Source organism: Pleurodeles waltl, chromosome 3_1, assembly GCF_031143425.1.
Source record: "Pleurodeles waltl isolate 20211129_DDA chromosome 3_1, aPleWal1.hap1.20221129, whole genome shotgun sequence".
In the NCBI taxonomy this organism is placed as follows: Eukaryota; Metazoa; Chordata; class Amphibia; order Caudata; family Salamandridae; genus Pleurodeles; species Pleurodeles waltl.
The window spans coordinates 1,282,276,244-1,282,295,848 of NC_090440.1; the positions used below are offsets into that span (position 1 = coordinate 1,282,276,244).

At 45.5% G+C, this 19,605-nt stretch overlaps 1 protein-coding gene across 2 annotated transcripts in view; it reads left to right on the forward strand.

The window, feature by feature from the left end:
* EPB41L5 (erythrocyte membrane protein band 4.1 like 5) overlaps positions 1–19,605 on the forward strand; it is an 873,454-nt gene that overhangs the window by 488,299 nt on the left and 365,550 nt on the right. Inside the window, exons 15-16 of one of the 2 annotated variants that reach the window (XM_069224616.1) lie at positions 6,660–6,699; positions 6,791–6,906. In XM_069224616.1, coding sequence (XP_069080717.1) covers positions 6,660–6,699; positions 6,791–6,906 — 156 coding nt within the window. Of the gene's footprint in view, positions 1–6,659; positions 6,709–6,790; positions 6,907–19,605 lie in introns of both variants that reach the window. The other variant, XM_069224615.1, reaches the window with a different exon arrangement.

The following is a 19,605-nucleotide window of genomic DNA, read 5'->3' on the forward strand; positions in this document are numbered from 1 at the left end:
AGCCTAGCACATTTGCGTACCTGGTCAGGAAGCAGCTTGGTTTAGACCAAACCAGACACAAATAAGCTTTGCATTGGTACGTTGTGCCTTTATATAGAATTTTAAGGTTCGATGGCATCTGTCGCTGTAGATACGCATGTTTTGCAATAGCTCGCCATCTGGTGTTGGGCCGGAGTGTTACAAGTTGTTTTTCTTCTAAGAAGTCTTTCGAGTCACGGGACCGAGTGACTCCTCCTTTTGTCTCCATTGCGCATGGGCGTCGACTCCATCTTCGATTGTTTTTTTTCCGCCATCGGGTTCGGACGTGTTCCTGTCGCTCCGAGTTTCGGAACGGAAAGATAGCTAATTTCGGAAGATTTTCGTCGGTATTGTTGCGTTCGGGATCGGCGTAGTTAGATTCAACACCGCGTCGAAGGATCGAAGAGCTCCGGTGCCCTTCGGGGTAGTTTTTTCGATCCCCCGTCGGGGCCTGGTCGGCCCGACCGCGTGCTGAAGAACGCCGATGGAACGGACCCCGTTCCGTTTCTGCCCCAAATGCCACAATAAATACCCCTATACAGACCAACACTTGGTCTGTAACCTGTGCCTGTCACCTGAGCACAGTGAAGACACCTGCGAGGCCTGTCGTGCGTTCCGGTCCCGAAAAACACTCCGAGACCGTCGAGCCAGAAGACTTCAGATGGCGTCCGTGCCGACAGCCCACCGAGAGTTCGAGGAACAAGAAGAGGAAGGTACCTTCTCGATCCAAGACTCAGACTCCGAAGGATTCGACGATACACAAACCGTGAGTAAGACGTTGAAAACCACTCAGAGGAAGATTTACAAGGCCCAGGGGACGCCACTGCCACCAGGCCATGGCTCCACCCATAAATTCGGTGACCGACCGTCTGCACCGAAAAAGGCCCAAACAGTGCCGAGATCGTCCGACTCCGGTCGAGACACCGGCACGCAGCCTTCTCGGGACCGAGAAAGTGCTGGAGACAAGCATCGACACCGAGATGCCGGTGTAGACACGGCTCGACGCCGAGACAGCGGCCCGAAGAAGATCGGCGCCGAGAGGTTTCGGCCCCGAAAAAGAAAAAAGTCACCTCGGAGCCGAAAAGGGACGCAGACAAAGTTTCGGTCCCGAAACAAACTGCAACCGACCCAGCTTCAGGCTCTTATACAGAAGAGCACTCGCTAACCTCCCAAATGCAAAAGCATAGGTTTGAGGAAGAGCTACAATCAACTGATGTGGACCATACGCAAAAGCGTATTTTCATACAGCAGGGGACAGGAAAAATAAGCACCCTTCCCCCTATTAAAAGAAAGAGAAGGTTGGAGTTCCAAACTGAACAGACACCACAACCGAAAGTGGTGAAAAGAGTTACCCCACCACCCTCTCCTCTGCCCGTGATTAACGTCTCACCAGCACAAACTCCATCACACTCCCCAGCTCACACCACCATGAGCCAGGGTGACCAAGATCAAGACGCATGGGACCTATACGACGCCCCAGTGTCAGATAACAGTCCGGAGGCATACCCTACGAAGCCATCTCCACCAGAGGACAGCACTGCGTATTCTCAAGTGGTGGCTAGAGCAGCACAATTTCACAATGTAAGCCTCCACTCAGAACAGGTCGAGGATTATTTTTTATTCAACACACTCTCCTCCACCCACAGCTCATACCAAAGCCTGCCTATGCTCCCTGGTATGCTCCGGCACGCAAAAGAAATCTTTAAGGAGCCGGTCAAAAGTAGGGCAATCACACCAAGGGTGGAAAAAAAGTATAAGGCGCCTCCTACAGTCCCGGTTTTCATCACTACATAGCTGCCACCAGACTCTGTCGTTGTAGGAGCAGCTAGAAAAAGGGCCAACTCCCACACATCTGGAGATGCACCACCCCCAGATAAAGAAAGCCGCAAGTTCGATGCAGCTGGTAAGAGAGTAGCAGCACAAGCTGCAAACCAGTGGCGCATCGCGAACTCCCAGGCACTACTTGCGCGCTATGACAGGGCCCATTGGGATGAGATGCAACATCTCATTGAACATCTGCCCAAGGACCTACAAAATAGGGCAAAACAAGTGGTTGAGGGAGGGACAGACCATTTCCAACAACCAGATCCGCTCCTCCATGGACGCTGCAGACACAGCTGCACGGACAATTAATACATCTGTAACTATCAGAAGGCATGCATGGCTCCGAACATCTGGATTTAAACCAGAGATTCAGCAAGCAGTTCTCAATATGCCTTTTAACGAAAAAGAACTGTTCGGTCCAGAAGTGGACACAGCGATTGAGAAACTCAAAAAAGACACGGACACTGCCAAAGCCATGGGCGCACTCTACTCCCCGCAGAGCAGAGGGAATTACAGCACATTCCGTAAAACACCCTTTAGAGGGGGGTTTCGGGGTCAGAGCACACAAGCCAGCACCTCACAAGCAACACCGTCCAGTTACCAGGGACAGTATAGAGGAGGTTTTCGGGGACAATATAGAGGAGGGCAATTCTCTAGAAATAGAGGAAGATTTCAAAGCCCCAAAACCCCTACTACTAAACAGTGACTCACATGTCACTCACCCCCTCCACACAACACCAGTGGGGGGAAGAATAGGTCATTATTACAAAGCATGGGAGGAAATCACTACAGACACTTGGGTTCTAGCAATTATCCAACATGGTTATTGCATAGAATTTCTACAATTCCCTCCAAACATACCACCAAAAGCACAGAATTTGACAAAACATCATTCAAATCTCCTGGAGATAGAAGTGCAGGCACTATTGCAAAAGAATGCAATCGAATTAGTGCCAAACACACAAATAAACACAGGACTTTACTCACTGTACTTTCTGATACCAAAGAAAGACAAAACGCTGAGACCAATCCTAGACCTCAGAGTAGTGAACACTTTCATCAAATCAGACCACTTTCACATGGTCACACTACAAGAAGTATTACCATTGCTAAAACTACACGACTACATGGCAACTTTAGACCTCAAGGATGCTTATTTCCATATACCAATACACCCATCGCACAGGAAATACCTAAGGTTTGTATTCAAAGGAATACATTACCAATTCAAGGTACTGCCTTTCGGATTAACAACCGCACCAAGAGTCTTTACCAAATGTCTAGCGGTAGTCGCTGCACACATAAGAAGGCAGCAAATACATGTGTTCCCATATCTGGACGACTGGCTAATCAAGGCCCATTCGTTAATAGAGTGCTCAAATCACACAAATCATATCATACAAACCCTCTTCAAACTAGGGTTCACCGTCAACTTCACAAAATCCAACATTCTGCCGCGCAAGGTACAACAATACCTAGGAGCCATAATAGACACATCAAAAGGAGTAGCCACTCCAAGTCCCCAAAGAATTCAAAATTTCAACACCATCATACAACGCATGTATCCAACACAAAGGATACAAGCAAAGATGGTATTACAACTCCTAGGCATGATGTCTTCATGCATAGCCATTGTCCCAAACGCAAGACTGCACATGAGGCCCTTACAACAGTGCCTAGCATCACAGTGGTCTCAAGCACAGGGTCATCTTCTAGATCTGGTGTTAATAGACCGCCAAACTTACCTCTCGCTTCTGTGGTGGAACAACATAAATTTAAACAAGGGGCGGCCTTTCCAAGACCCAGTGCCACAATACGTAATAACAGATGCTTCCATGACAGGGTGGGGAGCACACCTCGAGCAACACAGCATTCAAGGACAATGGGACGTACATCAAACAAAACTGCATATAAATCACCTAGAACTTCTAGCAGTTTTTCAAGCACTAAAAGCTTTCCAACCAATAATAGTTCACAAATACATTCTCGTCAAAACAGACATGACAACAATGTATTACCTAAACAAGCAAGGGGGGACGCACTCCACGCAGTTAAGCCTGCTAGCACAAAAGATTTGGCGTTGGGCAATTCACAACCAAATTCGCCTAATAGCACAATTAATACCAGGGATCCAAAATCAACTCGCAGACAATCTCTCTCGAGATCACCAACAGGTCCACGAATGGGAAATTCACCCCCAAATTCTGAACACTTATTTCAAACTCTGGGGAACACCTCAGATAGACTTGTTTGCGACAAAGGAGAACGCAAAATGCCAAAACTTCGCATCCAGATACCCACACAAACAGTCCCAAGGCAATGCCCTATGGATGAACTGGTCAGGGATATTTGCTTACGCTTTTCCTCCTCTCCCTCTCCTTCCTTACCTGGTAAACAAACTCAGTCAAAACAAACTCAAACTCATATTAATAGCACCAACTTGGGCAAGGCAACCCTGGTACACAACGCTGCTAGACCTATCAGTAGTACCCTGCATCAAATTGCCCAACAGGCCAGATCTGTTGACACAACACAACCAAAAGATCAAACACCCAGATCCAGCATCGCTGAATCTAGCAATCTGGCTCCTGAAATCCTAGAATTCGGGCACTTACAACTTACCCAAGAATGTATGGAAGTCATAAAGCAAGCCAGAAGGCCATCCACCAGGCACTGCTATGCAAGTAAATGGAAGAGGTTTGTCTGCTACTGCCATATTAATCAAATACAACCATTACACACAACTCCAGAACATGTAGTGGGTTACTTGCTTCACTTACAAAAATCTAACCTGGCTTTCTCTTCCATTAAAATACACCTTGCAGCAATATCTGCATACCTGCAGACTACCTATTCAACTTCCCTATATAAGATACCAGTCATTAAAGCATTCATGGAGGGCCTTAGGAGAATTATACCACCAAGAACACCACCTGTTCCTTCATGGAACCTAAATGTTGTCCTAACTAGACTTATGGGTCCACCTTTTGAACCCATGCACTCCTGCGAAATACAGTTCCTAACCTGGAAGGTGGCATTTCTCATCGCCATTACTTCCCTAAGAAGAGTAAGCGAGATTCAGGCGTTTACAATACAGGAACCTTTTATACAACTACACAAGAATAAGGTCGTCCTAAGGACCAATCCTAAATTTTTGCCAAAGGTTATTTCACCGTTCCATCTAAATCAAACAGTGGAACTTCCAGTTTCTTTCCACAGCCAGATACCGTAGCTGAAAGGGCACTACATACATTAGATGTCAAAAGAGCATTGATGTATTACATTGACAGAACAAAGAACATCAGAAAGACTAAACAACTATTTATTGCATTTCAAAAACCTCATGCAGGAAACCCAATATCAAAGCAAGGTATAGCCAGATTGATAGTTAAATGCATCCAAATCTGCTACCTTAAAGCTAAACGACAGCTGCCCATTACACCAAGGGCACACTCAACCAGAAAGAAAGGTGCTACCATGGCCTTTCTAGGAAACATCCCAATGCAAGAAATATGTAAGGCAGCCACATGGTCTACGCCTCACACATTCACCAAGCACTACTGTGTAGACGTGTTATCTGCACAACAAGCCACAGTAGGTCAAGCCGTATTAAGAACATTATTTCAAACTACTTCCACTCCTACAGGCTGATCCACCGCTTTTGGGGAAATAACTGCTTACTAGTCTATGCAAACATGCGTATCTACAGCGACAGATGCCATCGAACTGAAAATGTCACTTACCCAGTGTACATCTGTTCGTGGCATCAGTCGCAGTAGATTCGCATGTGCCCACCCGCCTCCCCGGGAGCCTGTAGCAGTTTGGAAGTTACCTTCAACTATTTGTATCATCTCAACCTTAAGTAGGTACATACTTAGTCACTCCATTGCATGGTCACTATTACTACAATTCAACTCCTACCTCACCCTCTGCGGGGAAAAACAATCGAAGATGGAGTCGACGCCCATGCGCAATGGAGACAAAAGGAGGAGTCACTCGGTCCCGTGACTCGAAAGACTTCTTCGAAGAAAAACAACTTGTAACACTCCGGCCCAACACCAGATGGCGAGCTATTGCAAAACATGCGAATCTACTGCGACTGATGCCACGAACAGATGTACACTGGGTAAGTGACATTTTCATTATCTGTCCTATGAAAAATTTGCTGGAAATGAAGCTCCACTGACAAAGATGGTTAATGCAGCCTTCACGTGTACCACATACAGGGCCACGTGAAGGCTGCCCGCACCAGACACTACAAAAGTTTGATAGTAAAAATAGATTAGGTGTAAAATCTTCTGTCTGTAAGAAAAATGGCGAGTTGTCCTGAGAGAAGGGGAATCCTGTGATTCCTTTGCTAAAATCAGAAGTAAGGCCCTGCAGGTCATGTACTAAACTATAGCATTTACAGGGATGCGACCTAGACTATTGTTTTACTGGCACCCAGTTTACAGCTTTTATTCTTACGTTTGTTGTTCTGCCTCACTCTTTCATTAATAAACTTTACAATTATATAAATTAAATCTTTTTGAGGTACCACAGTTTGGTATTGTTACTCTTTGTGCATGGCATTTTCATCCTGCACTTAAAATGGGCATTTTATTATCACATCATCTTGTTTATGTACATTTAGCATCGTTTGTTCAATTTTCACTTGTCCAGTATGATGAGATTCAGCTCGTAAATATAGTAGTACCTCATAAAAGGCATGCACAGTAGTCACAGCTATAGATTATATGCGACAGTAATGCAAGCTTTGGAGAGCAGAATATGCCTGCACTCATTGGAAAATCTGTTTTGTTGCTTTTTTCCCATAGTTTTCAAAACAATGCAGTCACACAAAATAACGGCTCACAAGTAAGTCCAGTGAGTAGTACAGTTGAATGCAAATATATCAGGTTGGCGTCTTATTAGTTAAATAATATATTGCTTTTGTTTGCTGCCTAAGGCCTTTAATGTAAAACCAACACTGCCGGTGGTGAATGCCATCCCCTCTACACCTGTGCTCGTGGAAATTGAAACACTGAAGAGGAGTCCGGGAGCCAGCCAAAAGGAGAAAAAATGGTTTGTAGGCATGTTTACTTTCTGCGCCCTTTGTCTCCAATTGATCAGTATTTCTCTTTGATTTTTAAAAAAGAGTGAAATCACAAATAGAAATCAACTACTGCTTTTACTCTTTATTAAATGTGATTCCCTCTTGAAATGCTTGTTAAATTTGGGCCGTGCTGCTTTCTTTCTTAACTGCCAATCAGTTGATAATCAAGTAACGATTTTCCCAACCTGTTACTGTTTAGTTAATGGAATCTGCTAGTGGCCGTCGTCTGTTGCTATCTGTTCATGGGTAATCTCTTTCTGCTGCTTGGTGAAAGGGCTCTTCTTTTCAGTCTTCTGAAGATGATTTTCTCATGATCACATTCTGTCCAGTCCTGCAAGGTACTTGCTGGAATAGTAAATGCCTTGGTTCTGAATGTTTGACAAATTTGACCTATAAGACATACCCCAAATGTCTGCAGGTGTATGGTTTCTGCTAGCGATGCTGATTTTGGCATAGAAGACTGAAATCCAACTTAGTTGTAAGCAATGTGAATTTAAAAGTCATGAGTGTGTAAAGCTGTGCAAGATTCTACCCAGCCTGGTGTAGACTGTTGCATCACCTATTGACTTATAAAGCATTTAAACTGCTGCACATTTGGCCTTCTTTTTGTGGTAGAGGCATTTGGGTCAAAAGACATTACTACTTCACGAAGATGTTGTTGCACCAAATTAATCTTGCACAATGAATGTTCCTGTTTTTTGAATGAAAGCAACATATTGAATGCTGTAGGATGATAATAATCATTTGTTTTCATAGTGCTTCATACTTTACAGCTGCCGTTTTATGTACTGTAACAGGTATGACTTGCCCAATTTAATGGTATCTAATTTATCCATAGCGTAAGGGTTGGCGGATTGGTAGGTGTACAGGGATTCAAATTTGTGGCCTGCAGGTCACAGTAGATGTCCGTAGTAAAATTAATGGACCACCTTTTTAAGAAACTAACATTTACAAATCTCAAATAGCTTGCTGCAGTTTATTTTAACTTTGATTGTTATGCAAGATCTTCCTCACCCCTCAATCTTGAAAACCACATTCAGAAAAAAGCAGGAATAGCTGTATGTGTTCTGTGACTGTATTGCAGTATTTAGAAGTTGTGATGAAGGCAGGTAAACTCTTCAACCACGCTTTGTTTATGAAAGTGAGCTTGAATTGAACACAGCAAGGTAAAGCAGGGCTGGTAGTGGGATTTCGCTGCACTGCTTGCTGGTATGTTTACTCAGTTGCTGCATGCCTTTTCTCTTACGCATGTTGTTCTTCGTGATGATTTCTATCAAGCTCAATTAGGTTTGAGGTGCTTTGATCATTTTAGAGGTGTTCTTTGCACCCATTATGCCCATTTTTGCTGAATCCATTGGTTTGATGGCATGTGTGGCTGTAGATACACATGGTCTGTATACTCCTGTCATCTAGTGTTGGGTCCGGCGTGTTGCAAATTGTTTTTCTAAGAAGAAACATTTTTCAGAGTCACGGGAGTGAATGATTCCTCCTTCTCGGTAATACTGTGCATGGGCATTGACTCCTTTGTTATATTTTTTTTCTCTCCGCCATCTGGTTTGGATGTGTCTCTTCGCTCTGTCTTTTTACTCGATCTGGTTTGAAATCTTTGTTTTTGTCTTCTCTTTATCAATCGTGTTGTTTCTTGATTGCGTATTTCCATCTTTGCATTCGTCTCCACTTGCCAGTCTGGGCACCAACCATGCGGCGTCCGGGGCATCCTCGCCTGTTTGAGCTTACCTCATCACGCAGCATCAAAGATTATGCTTAACTGATGGAATGAACCCCGTTTTGTTTCTTTCCTCTGTGCCATTCAAAATTTCCCTAAACGTGTGTCTCTCCCCCGCCCCACCAGGAAGCTCCCTTCATTTCCTGAAAATCCTTCCAGTCGAAGAAGACCCTTTGGACCTGAAGAGCTTGTCAATTGGAACTGGCGCACAAGACTCTGGATGACACCCCAGACATCTTTGGGGAAGAGTATGCTCAGGTGGTGCCGGAACAAGAGGAGATTTTTGATCCAGGACTCAAACACCGAAGTGCAGTTGGACATCGAAAGCCATGAGTTAGCATCTGCACTAACTGTGAGTACTGTGGCACCTCCTACCCCACTGCAAGACTACAAGAAAGCCCTTGCAGAGGTTGCTGGACCGCCACTGCCACCAGGCCATGGCCGGATCCGAAAAACTATTTTTGCTCTCCTGCCTTCCAGCTCGTCTCCAAAAATAGCCAAGACAAAAAAAAGTATTTGGCTTAGACCTCAGACACCTCGGTCTGAGACATCTTTGTCATCTTGGTCCGAACTTTCTCTGAGTACTTCAGCTCAGAGCTGACCAGCTACCACGCCCACTTCTGATCTGACCAAATTGCACCGACCAAAAACTTTGGTGCCGAAAATCACAGAACAGAGAACATCGGAGCAAGGAGACTCTAGCCAGTCTCCAGCTACGTCTTCACCTGTGTAACCCATTTAGAAGACAATGGATGCTCGCAATTGCCGCTTCCATATCAGGGGGGACGGGCGCATAATTGCTTCCCCCCTGTACTTTTCAAGAGGAAACTGTCCTTCCAAGAGACTATGGACACGTCCCCACCTCTAAAGAAGGTTGCGAAGTACAAGGCTGCCACTACACCTCACAAGCCTTCTCCACTGCCTCCTCCTCCACCTAATGCTTCTCCTCCACCTCTCTCCGTTCATCACTCACCTGCCTCACCTACTGCAGGGAAATGTACACCTTAGGGATCCCCTGTACTCACTGGGGAAGATTTGATGGGACACAGCAGGTCCTCATTTCATATTGACCAATGAACCAGATTTGAACCCCCATCACTCTCCCCACCAGAGGATAGTACATCCTACCAACAGGTAGTGGCAAAGGCAGCTGTCATCCACTATGTAGAGCTGCACAGGGGGCCCCATTGAACAGGAATTCCTGTTGGGTACCCTTATGTCTACCTGTAGGGATAGCCAGTTTCTCCCTATACTAACTGGCATGCTTTGTCACTCGGACAACATTTTTAAAGAGCCCATCTGCTCTAGGGTTAACACCCCTAGAGATTATATAAAAATAGAAGCCGGCTCCCTCAAATCCAGTATACATTAGGTCACCGGTCCCTTCAGAGTCTGTAGTAGCCACCACTGCACGACAACATGCCAATAGCCAGGCCACAGGGGACTTTACTCCTCCTGATGAGGGTAAGAAGTGAGCTGCTGCCAGTAAAAGAGTGGCTGCACAGGCAGTTAACCAATGGTGTAGTGCCAATTCACAGGCCTTACTAGCCAGGTATGACCAGGCTCACTGGGATAAAATGGAGGACCTCCTCCAGATTCTCCCAGATAAACACTGCAAAAGGGGACAGCAAATTGTTGCTGAGGGGCAAACGATTACAAACCACTCCATATGCTGTGCCCTAGAAGCAGTTACAGCTGCATTAATACCACTGTTTTGATAAAGAGGCACGCATGGCTTTAATGCTCTGGATTAAAACCAAAGTTCCGGCAAGCGGTGCTTAACATGCCCTTTGATAAGGAGTATCTTTTTGTCCCTCAAGTGGATTCTACCCTTGAGAATCTGAAACAAGACAGACACACCAAATGCCATGGGTGCTCTACAGTCCCCCACACAAAGGGACACTTCATCGCCCCACCTTCAGAGGTGGTTACAGATCAACAACTTCTGCAGCGTCTACCTCCCAACACAGCCAGCCTTTAACCTCCTTTTCTAATGGTTTCTTTAGGGGGTCCTACAGAGGCAATAAAAAGGACAGAGGTAAGAGCACTACCTCCTGAGGCTCTACCTCTGCTGCAAAGCAGTAACTACCTCAGTGTTTCCCCTGCCCACAAACACACTTGTCGGGGGACGACTTCAACATTTTCATCCAGAACGGGTCAACATCTCCACGGATCAATGGGTCCTTTGCATTAGCGAACATGGTTATTGCTTGGAACTAATTACCACTCCTCCAAACATTCCCCCACGCTCTCACAGACTATCCCACAGGCACCTCATCCTTCTAAAGCAAGAGATTCAATTGCTGCTTCTCAAAGGAGCCATCAAGCCTGTTCCTTTACAACACCAGGGATCAGGAGTATACTCCCTACATTTCCTCATTCCCAAAAAGGACTGCTCTCTCAGGCCAATTCTGGACCTCAGACCATTAAACCACTACATTCTCTCGGAACACTTTCATATGGTTACTCTTCAAGACGTTATTCTACTTCTACAACAAGGCGACTTTGATGGCCCTAGATCTAAAGGATGCCTACTTCCAAATTTCCATCAACCCTGCACACTGAAAATACCTAAGATTTGTGGTTGCAGGCAAACATTAACAGTTTAAAGTCTCGCCTTTCGGAGTCACACTGCTCCCAGAGTTCTCACAAATTGCTTAGCAGTAATTGCCCTACACCGCAGAAGACAAAACATACACATGTTCCCTTACCTAGATGACTGACTCATAAAAGCCAGCACGCTAGTGCAGTGTCTATCACACTCAGATGACAGTGGACGTGCTTCACACACTCGGATTTACAATCAACTTTGTCAAATCCAATCTCCAACCCCTTTAGATACAACCCTATTGAGGAGTTGTTCTCAATGCAGAGTTGGGGCTAGCACACCCCAATCTGGCTTAGGTTTACAGTTTTCATTCTCTTCTCCCCCAGCTTCAGGAGAAGTGTACATACACAGTCAGGTCTATCACGCACCTGTCAGGGATGATGTTCCCTTGTGTTGTCATTGTTCTCCCATTCCAGATTCCACATACATCTCCTACCGCACTGCCTATCTTGTCAGTGGTCTCTGTCACAGGGTCAGAGTAAAAATCTAGTAATGTTAGACCGCCATACTCACCGCTCGGCAATGGTGGAACACCACCAACCTGTTGAACGGACTGCCTTTTTTCAGACCTTGTGCCTCAGGTCATTCTGACCACAGATGACTTTTTCGCTGCTTCACAAAGGCAGTCCAATATCCAAAAACAGCATAGCTAACTGGATAGTAAAATGTATACAAACAAGCTATGCTAAAGCAAAGAGACCGTTACCTGTTACTCCTAGAGCACATACTACTAGGAAAATAGGAGCCACTATGGCTTCTATTGGAAACATACCTATAAATCAAATTTGTAAGGCAGCTACATGTTCTACACCACATGCATTCACAAAGCATTACTCTGTGAATGTACTAGCATGTCCGCAAGCCAATGTAGATCAAGCTGTGCTATGAACACTTTTCCAGTCAACTGTAATTCCCACAGGCTAGCCACTGCTTTTATAGATGAACTGCATTACAGTCCATGTAGAGGATGTGTATCTACAGCTACCTATGCCATTGAACAGAAAATGTTAATTACCCAGTAAGCATCTGTACATGGCATATAGTGCTGTACACTGACATGTACCCTCGCTCCTCTCTGGATGGCTGTGGCCTTTCCAGTTACTTTATATTTGAATATACTTGTACATATGTAGTTACATTTTCATGGACATCTTTCTCTATACTTCCTCTACACTCCTTTTGTCACCTGCCTGTGGGAAAACAATCTAACAAAGGAGTCAATGCGTTTGTGCAGTATCACGGAGACGGAGGAGTCGCTCGATCCTGTGACTCGGAAAAATGCTTCTTCGAAGAAAAACAACTTGCAACTCTCCAGACCCAACACCTTAATAGCAGCAGTATGCTGAACATGTCACAAACAGATGCTTACTGGGTAAGTAACATTTTCCTTATGAAGACCAAGGGTCTGCTGCCCGGACTATGTTGATGGAGCTGTGGGTTACAATTCAGCAGGTGAAAGTATATTTCTCTCTGAATGTATAAATAGTTCACCGTGATGTGCCAATATCATTGTTCATTGGTATAGTAGGGAATTTCCTCATTTAACCTTAGGCATCGGCCACCCATGAATAAAACTAGATGGCCAGAACTAAGCCCTTGCTTTTCTGGATGATACCTTAAACATAGTTGCAGATTTGATCACACAGAAACCTTGCTTGGCTCTATTCACAGCCAGATATTCGAAGGTAATTCCAAGCAAAAGGTTCTACTGAGCAAAACTGTTAGTCAGAGGGATATTTCTGCCATGCTGACACTGAATTTGCTGTCAGCAGAGTCTGGCCTTTTGAGCATTCAACTACAGGATCGATTCTGTTGGACTAAATTGGAGATTGGCATGCACATGCAATGTCTGCCCTTAAAATTTGCTTAGGAACTCAGTTTGTACTTCTTAAGATGTGCACCTCATACCTGCAAGACATTCTTGAACTCAGTAGCTAGTGGTAGGGTGCCAGAGAACTGGAAAAAGGCAGATGTGGTTTTATTTATTATTGTTTTTTTTACAAAAGTAAAACTCTTGACCCTGGAGGTTGCCAGTTTGTAAAATGTTTTTCAACTGATATGTGAATTAATCATCCTAAAAGGGCTGATTCAATGCCAGAGTTTCAGAATAAAAAGACTGGCCATGTAAATTATTTCCGTTTACTTTAATTTCATATTTAATATCTTGGTTGGATAGCATGAAAATATTGCATAAATCTGACACTATGGAGCTACGTTGGACACTCCAGGGCTACAGCGCTGGTCTGCTGCAGGTATTATTGCAAAGTGAAGCACATGGGGGCGCATAACCATTGAGTACTGAAGTGTATTTGATTGTAGAATACAAAGGCCTGATTACAGCCTGGGCGGAAGGGATTATTCCGTCACAAACGTGACGGATATCTGTCCTGCCGTTTATGGAACGTGTAATATGGCAGAAGGAATTATCAGTCACGATTGTGACAGAGTAATCCTCTCCACCAAGGTAGTAATCAGGCCCTAGGTATCTAACCGCCTAAAATACTGAAATATCAATCATACTAAACTGGGGGTATTGTTCTGTGTTGGTCATCACGGTGTAAAACATATTGGTACGTAGAGCTTGGGTGCTTAAAATACACATAATGTAACATGTTTAGTCTTTGACAGGATGAGAAGCAATACGACAAAACCTAAATGACTCTTAAAAAAAATTATAACTAGAATGCTAAAGCTATTAAAATGACTTCTGGTGTACGTGGTAAAGTTTTGCATAAAGGGCAAACACCCTCAAAGCAGTTGTGTACTGAAACGAGCTCCATTTGAGATGGTTGGAACCTAATTACGTTAAAGATTCAAATATATAGTTCTGCAGTGTGGTGCAAAGAACATCTTTAGAAATATTTTAACTCATATGGGCATTCCATGACAAAACCGCTGTACTGATACCAATATTGCATGACCTACTTTAATAAAGCAAATTTTATGTTTTATGCTCAACAAAATCGCATTGAATCTTCTGGAAATGCACACTTTCCAGAATCTGATCATATGTGTTTGCTTTATCTTCATTTGAAGCAATAGTGTGCGATTCCAAGAGGAATCTGCTTTTTTTTTATTTTTAAATCTTGATAACTCTTCAATGAGAAAAGATTGCAGAAAGGTTGAGTCCTTCGGGGAATGGTAATGTAAATGCTTTCTGTACAACACTCCACACCTACAATCTTCTTTAAGTGTCTGAGAAAATCGGGGATTATTTTTCTTTATGCCAATTTACAAAAGAATCAGTTATTAAAAAAGAGCAGCTGTAAAAGGCATGCATTTTAGGCTCTGTAATCGATGGATGAATGTATGATCAGGTTCTTGAATCATTCTCTGCTCCTTAAAGTCTCCATGGAAAATGTAAAGATGTTTTTGTACTGTTGCACCCTTTGCCCTTACATTTTTACGTTTGCTGTTCCTTTCTGTTTTCTCTTACATAACACCTTATTTTAAAACCCTTGTGTGTTTTTATGGGTGGAGTCCAAAGAAGTGGTGTTTGATAACATTGTTTTCACAAACTTCAGTAATCTGATTACACCTCCCCTCCACCTAACTCCCTTTTTGTGCTAGACTGCTATCATTTGACCAAATAGACCACACCCTTTGTCAAATAATAACAACATTTCTCTTGTCTCACAGCTTGAGGTCAGCCAGTACTTGTGATGTAAATGAAAACAGCATCTTGCCATCTTTATCTCCTAATATAAAACTTAGTGACCTGATTGCCTGAAAGTAATGCTATTAGTGTGTTTCATCGCTGACCGTAGGGGTTTCTCCATTGATACTGCACTGGTACATAATCATTTTCTAAAAACAGTTTTCTATTAGCGCATTGTAGGAAGCTTGGTCTGTACGGTATATCAAAATGAGATAGTGTGCACAGAGTCCTGGGGTTCCCCAGAGGCTTAACAGAGGCTAAAGTAGATAATACTAATGCTCACTTTTTGTGGTAGTGTGGACGAGCAGTTAAGCTTATCAGAGGGTAGTGCACAGCATTTGTTGTACACATAGTCAATAAATAATGCACACACTTAATGACTAACTCCAGGCCAATGTATGTATATTGGAAAAATATATTTTGTTACTTTGTCTAGAACCAAAAGGATCTTATTGCTGGTAAGTAAATTTGCAAGTAAGTATCAAGCATATGTATCAAAGACACTTTGCTTGGATTTTGCAAATAAAACTGTTTACAGGCAAGTAACACTTTTCATTTTTAAAAGATGACAGTGCAATTTTCAGAACAGTCTGGGGTGGGGGGGAAGAGGGGGTAGAGAGTATTAGTGTAGTTTTGAGGTAAGTACTTGACTTACAGTAAAAGTCTCTCGGTGGGTTAGGATGTCCACTGGTCGGGCTTCAGGATGACCCCAAACTTGCACCATCAGCAACACGGGCCGGCCAGATGCAGAGGTCAAAGTTGAAGTTGTATTTAGAATGGGATCCTATAGAGACTGGGTGCACTTGGAAGCAGATCTGCTAGCAGGTAAGTACCCATGAATTCAGAGGGCAGACCTGGGGGTTTTAGGTGAGCAACGTGGGTGGCATAGGTCAGCACCAAACACACACCTTCAGCAGCACTGGGGCAGCCAGGTGCAAACACATCAGGCTCCCAGTGCTTTTCAAGAGAGGGACCACGGGGGGGTCACAAAGATGCTGCAGGCTGGTTCTGGGAAACTACAGCCTGGACAAGGAGGAGGGCCGCCTGCTGAACATTGCTGGACCGGTGGTCAGATTCCCGGAGGCCAGGGAACTGCGGGTGTAGGGGTACCTTTAGGCATTGGGAATCTCCTGGGGACCTGGTCTGGACCGGTGGGCTACCTATACACAGGCAGTGGGCATCTGAAGCAGAGTGGGCAGGACTCGCTGATCCAGGGTGGTTCTGGAGTCCTTTTCGTGGTTCCTTGTGGAGAGGGCTGCTGTCATCAGGAGTTCTTGGTTCCTCTAGTGGGCAGGCAGTCCTCTGGTGGTTTGGAGAGGTCGCTGGTCCTGCAGGATGCACTGCCTTCTGGTAGCAGGGCTTCTAAAGCTGCAGGCAGGCCAGTAGGGCTGGGGCCAATTCGGTTGGTGTCCAGAGTCGTCTTTGCTGGGGTCGGCTTAGCAGTCCTTCTCTTTGCTACTTTCTTTCTTCTTGTTGAGGGTGCCAGGAATCTGGGGAAGTAGGTTCAGGGGAGCCCTTAAATCCTAGATTTTGGGGCATTACGGAGGTCAGTGGGCACTAGCCAATGGCTACTGTCCCTGAAGGTGGCTACACCCTTTCTGTGCCTTCTCCCTTTTGGGGGAGGAGGGTATGGGGGGCGGGGGAGCACTCCTAACCCTATTGGTCCCTGTCCCCCAAACCAAGATGGAGGATTCTGCAGGGAGGGGGTTCACTTTAGCTCTGGACACCTTAGTGGTGGTCATAGCTGGAGTCGTCACCTTCCGCCTCTTTTACCTAATTTTCCCACCGGACTTTAAGTCAAAAGTGTGGCTTTGTCTGGGGGGTGGGCATCTCCACTAGCTGGAGTGCCCTGGGGCACTGTACCAGGACGCCTGAGCCTTTGAGGCTCACCATAGTTCCTGCAGGGGGAGGTGTGAACCACCTCCACCAGGAGCAGGCTTGTTTCTGACCTCAGTGCACAAAGCCTCTCAACTCATGAGGTCAGAAACCTGTCTTTTAGTTGCAGGCTGGCACAGACTGGTCAATCTTTACACTAAATGGTTGGTTAAAATACATAAGGCATCTCTAAGATGTTTGGTGTGCATTTTACCATAAATCCAACACTGGCATCAGTGTGTGTTTATTGTGCTGAGAAGTTTGATACCAAACTTTCCAGTCTTCAGTGACACCATAATCTAGCTGTGGAGTTCATAATGACAAACTCCCAGCCCATGTGCTTGATATGGCTACTCTGCACTTAAAATGTATAAGAATGAACTTAGACACTGTTAGGGCATTTTGCTTATGCAGATATGCCCTCACCTGTGGTTTAGTGCACCCTGCCTTAGGCCTGTAAGGCCTGTTAGAGGGGTGACTGAACTATTCCACAGGCAGTGTTTTGTAGGCATGGCACCCTTAGACGGGTGCCATGTCGGCTCTGACTTTTTCTCCCCACCTGCACACACAATCTGCAATGGCAGTGTGCATGTGCTTGGTGAGGGGTCCCTTGCGGTGGCATAATACATGCTGCAGCCTGTAGGGATCCTCCCTGGTCACAGACCCCTTGGTACCACTGACACCTTTTACAAGGAACTTATCTGTGTTCCAGAGGCGTGCCATTTGTGGAAGCAGTGGTACAATTTTAGGGAAAGGACACTGGTGCTAAGGCCTGGTTAGCAGGTGCAACATAGCTGTATTGAGTATATGGGGTGGGAGTTTGTCATTACGAACTCCCCAGCTCTGTAATGTCTTCAGGTATCAAACTTCTCAGCACAATAAACCCACACTGATGTCAGTGTTGGATTTATTGGAGAATGCACCCAGAGAGCATCTTAGAGATGCCCCCTGTAGGTTAGCCAAGCTGCTAGCGCAGGACTGACCAGTCTGTGCCAGCCTGCCACTTCCAGATGAGTTTCTGACCACATGGGTTGAGAGGCTTTGTGTCCTCTGTGGCCAGAAACAAAGCCTCCAGTGGGTAGAGGTGCTTCACCCCTACCCCTGCAGGAACTGCAACACCTGGTGGCGAGTCTCAAAGGTTCGGGCCTCTTGTTAGTGCCCCAGGGCATTCCAGCTAGTGGAGTTGCCCACCCCCTGGACAAAGCCCCACTTTTGGCAGCAAGTCGGTGGGATAATTAGGGAAAACAAGGATGAGTTGGGACTACCCCTAGGGAGGACCCTTCTCCATCTTGGTTTGGAGGACAGGGACCAACAGGGTTAGGTCTGTGTCCCCCTCCCCAAAGGGAGTGGAAACTGGAAGAGTGTAGTCCAAATCGGGGACAGTAGCCATTGGCTTCTGCCCACTGACCCCTGTAAAGCCCCTAAGTCCAGGATTTAAGGGCTCTCTTGAACCTACCTCGTCAGATACATGGCGACCTCACAAGACGAAAGAAGGACTGCTAAGCTGAATCCCAGCAGAGAAGAATGAAGACTCAAAGTGGCGTGGCACCAGCCATACTGGCCTGTCTCCGGCTTTTAAAGCCCTGCGAGAAGAAGGCGATGTATCCTGCAGGACCAGGGACCTCTGAAAAGCCTTAAGAGGACTGCCTGCAACCCAGAGGACCAAGAACTCCCAAGGACAGCGGCCCTGTCCAAGAAGAAACTCCCTCCAAGGACTCCAGATTGTCCCCGGATCCCTGAGTCCTGTCCACTCTGCGCCAGATGCCCACAGCCCGTGTCCAGGTGGCCAAACTGACTGGAGTTGGTCCCCAGGCGATTCTGAGCAAGAACCCGCCCTGGGTTGACCTCTCCTCTCCACGGCAACGACGCCTGCAGCCTGAATCCGGAGGACCCCCCCACGACCACAACAGAACCAGACAAAGATTTCCCATGCCAAAAGGTTCCAAGGCACCCGCAGCCCCCTGGCCTTGGGGAATCCGAGCTTCCATGCAGCAATGTCCTGCCGGCAGCCCTCCTCCTTGTCCAGCCTTTGGGTTCCCAGAACTAACCCCCTAGGCTTCACCTGCAGCATCTTTGTGACCCCGGGGTCTCCCTATAGGAAAGCATTGGAAGCCCGACGCTGTGTTTGCACCCTGCACCTGGTTGCACCAGCGCCGCTGAGGGTGTGTCTCTGTTGCTGACTTATGGCCCCTCCAGTGCACCTTTATTCTTCCCAGGTCTGCCTCCAGAAAACGTAGGTACTTGCTTGTAAGCAGGCCAGATTCCGAGTGCCCCCAGTCTCCATAGGAGCCCATGTCAAATTGACTTCAACTTTTACCTCTGCACCCGGCCGGCCCAGTGATGTGGGTGGTGAGTGTTTAGGATTCATTTGAACCCCCACCTCTGGACACCCTACCTTCGGTGACTGGAACTGTAAGTCTTGTACTTACCTTGAAACTTCTAAATGTTCTTCCCCCCCCTAGAACTGATTCTGAAAGTTGCACTGTCAACTTTTAAAACAGATTACTATATATTCAATAACCGTATAAGTTGCCAATTTGAAACTGTGGTATTGATACATGTTATATATTTACTTGCAAATGTACTTACCTGCAACTTGAATTTTGTGGCTCTAGAAATAAAGTAACAAAATATGTTTTGCTATATAAAAACCATTGGCCTGGAGTTAATCATTGACTGTATGCTTCATTTATTTCCTGTGTGTGTACAACAAATGGTTTGCATCACCCTCTAAAAGCCTAACTGCTCGACCACACTATCACAAAAGAAGAGCATTATTATTATCTACTTTAGCCTCTGTT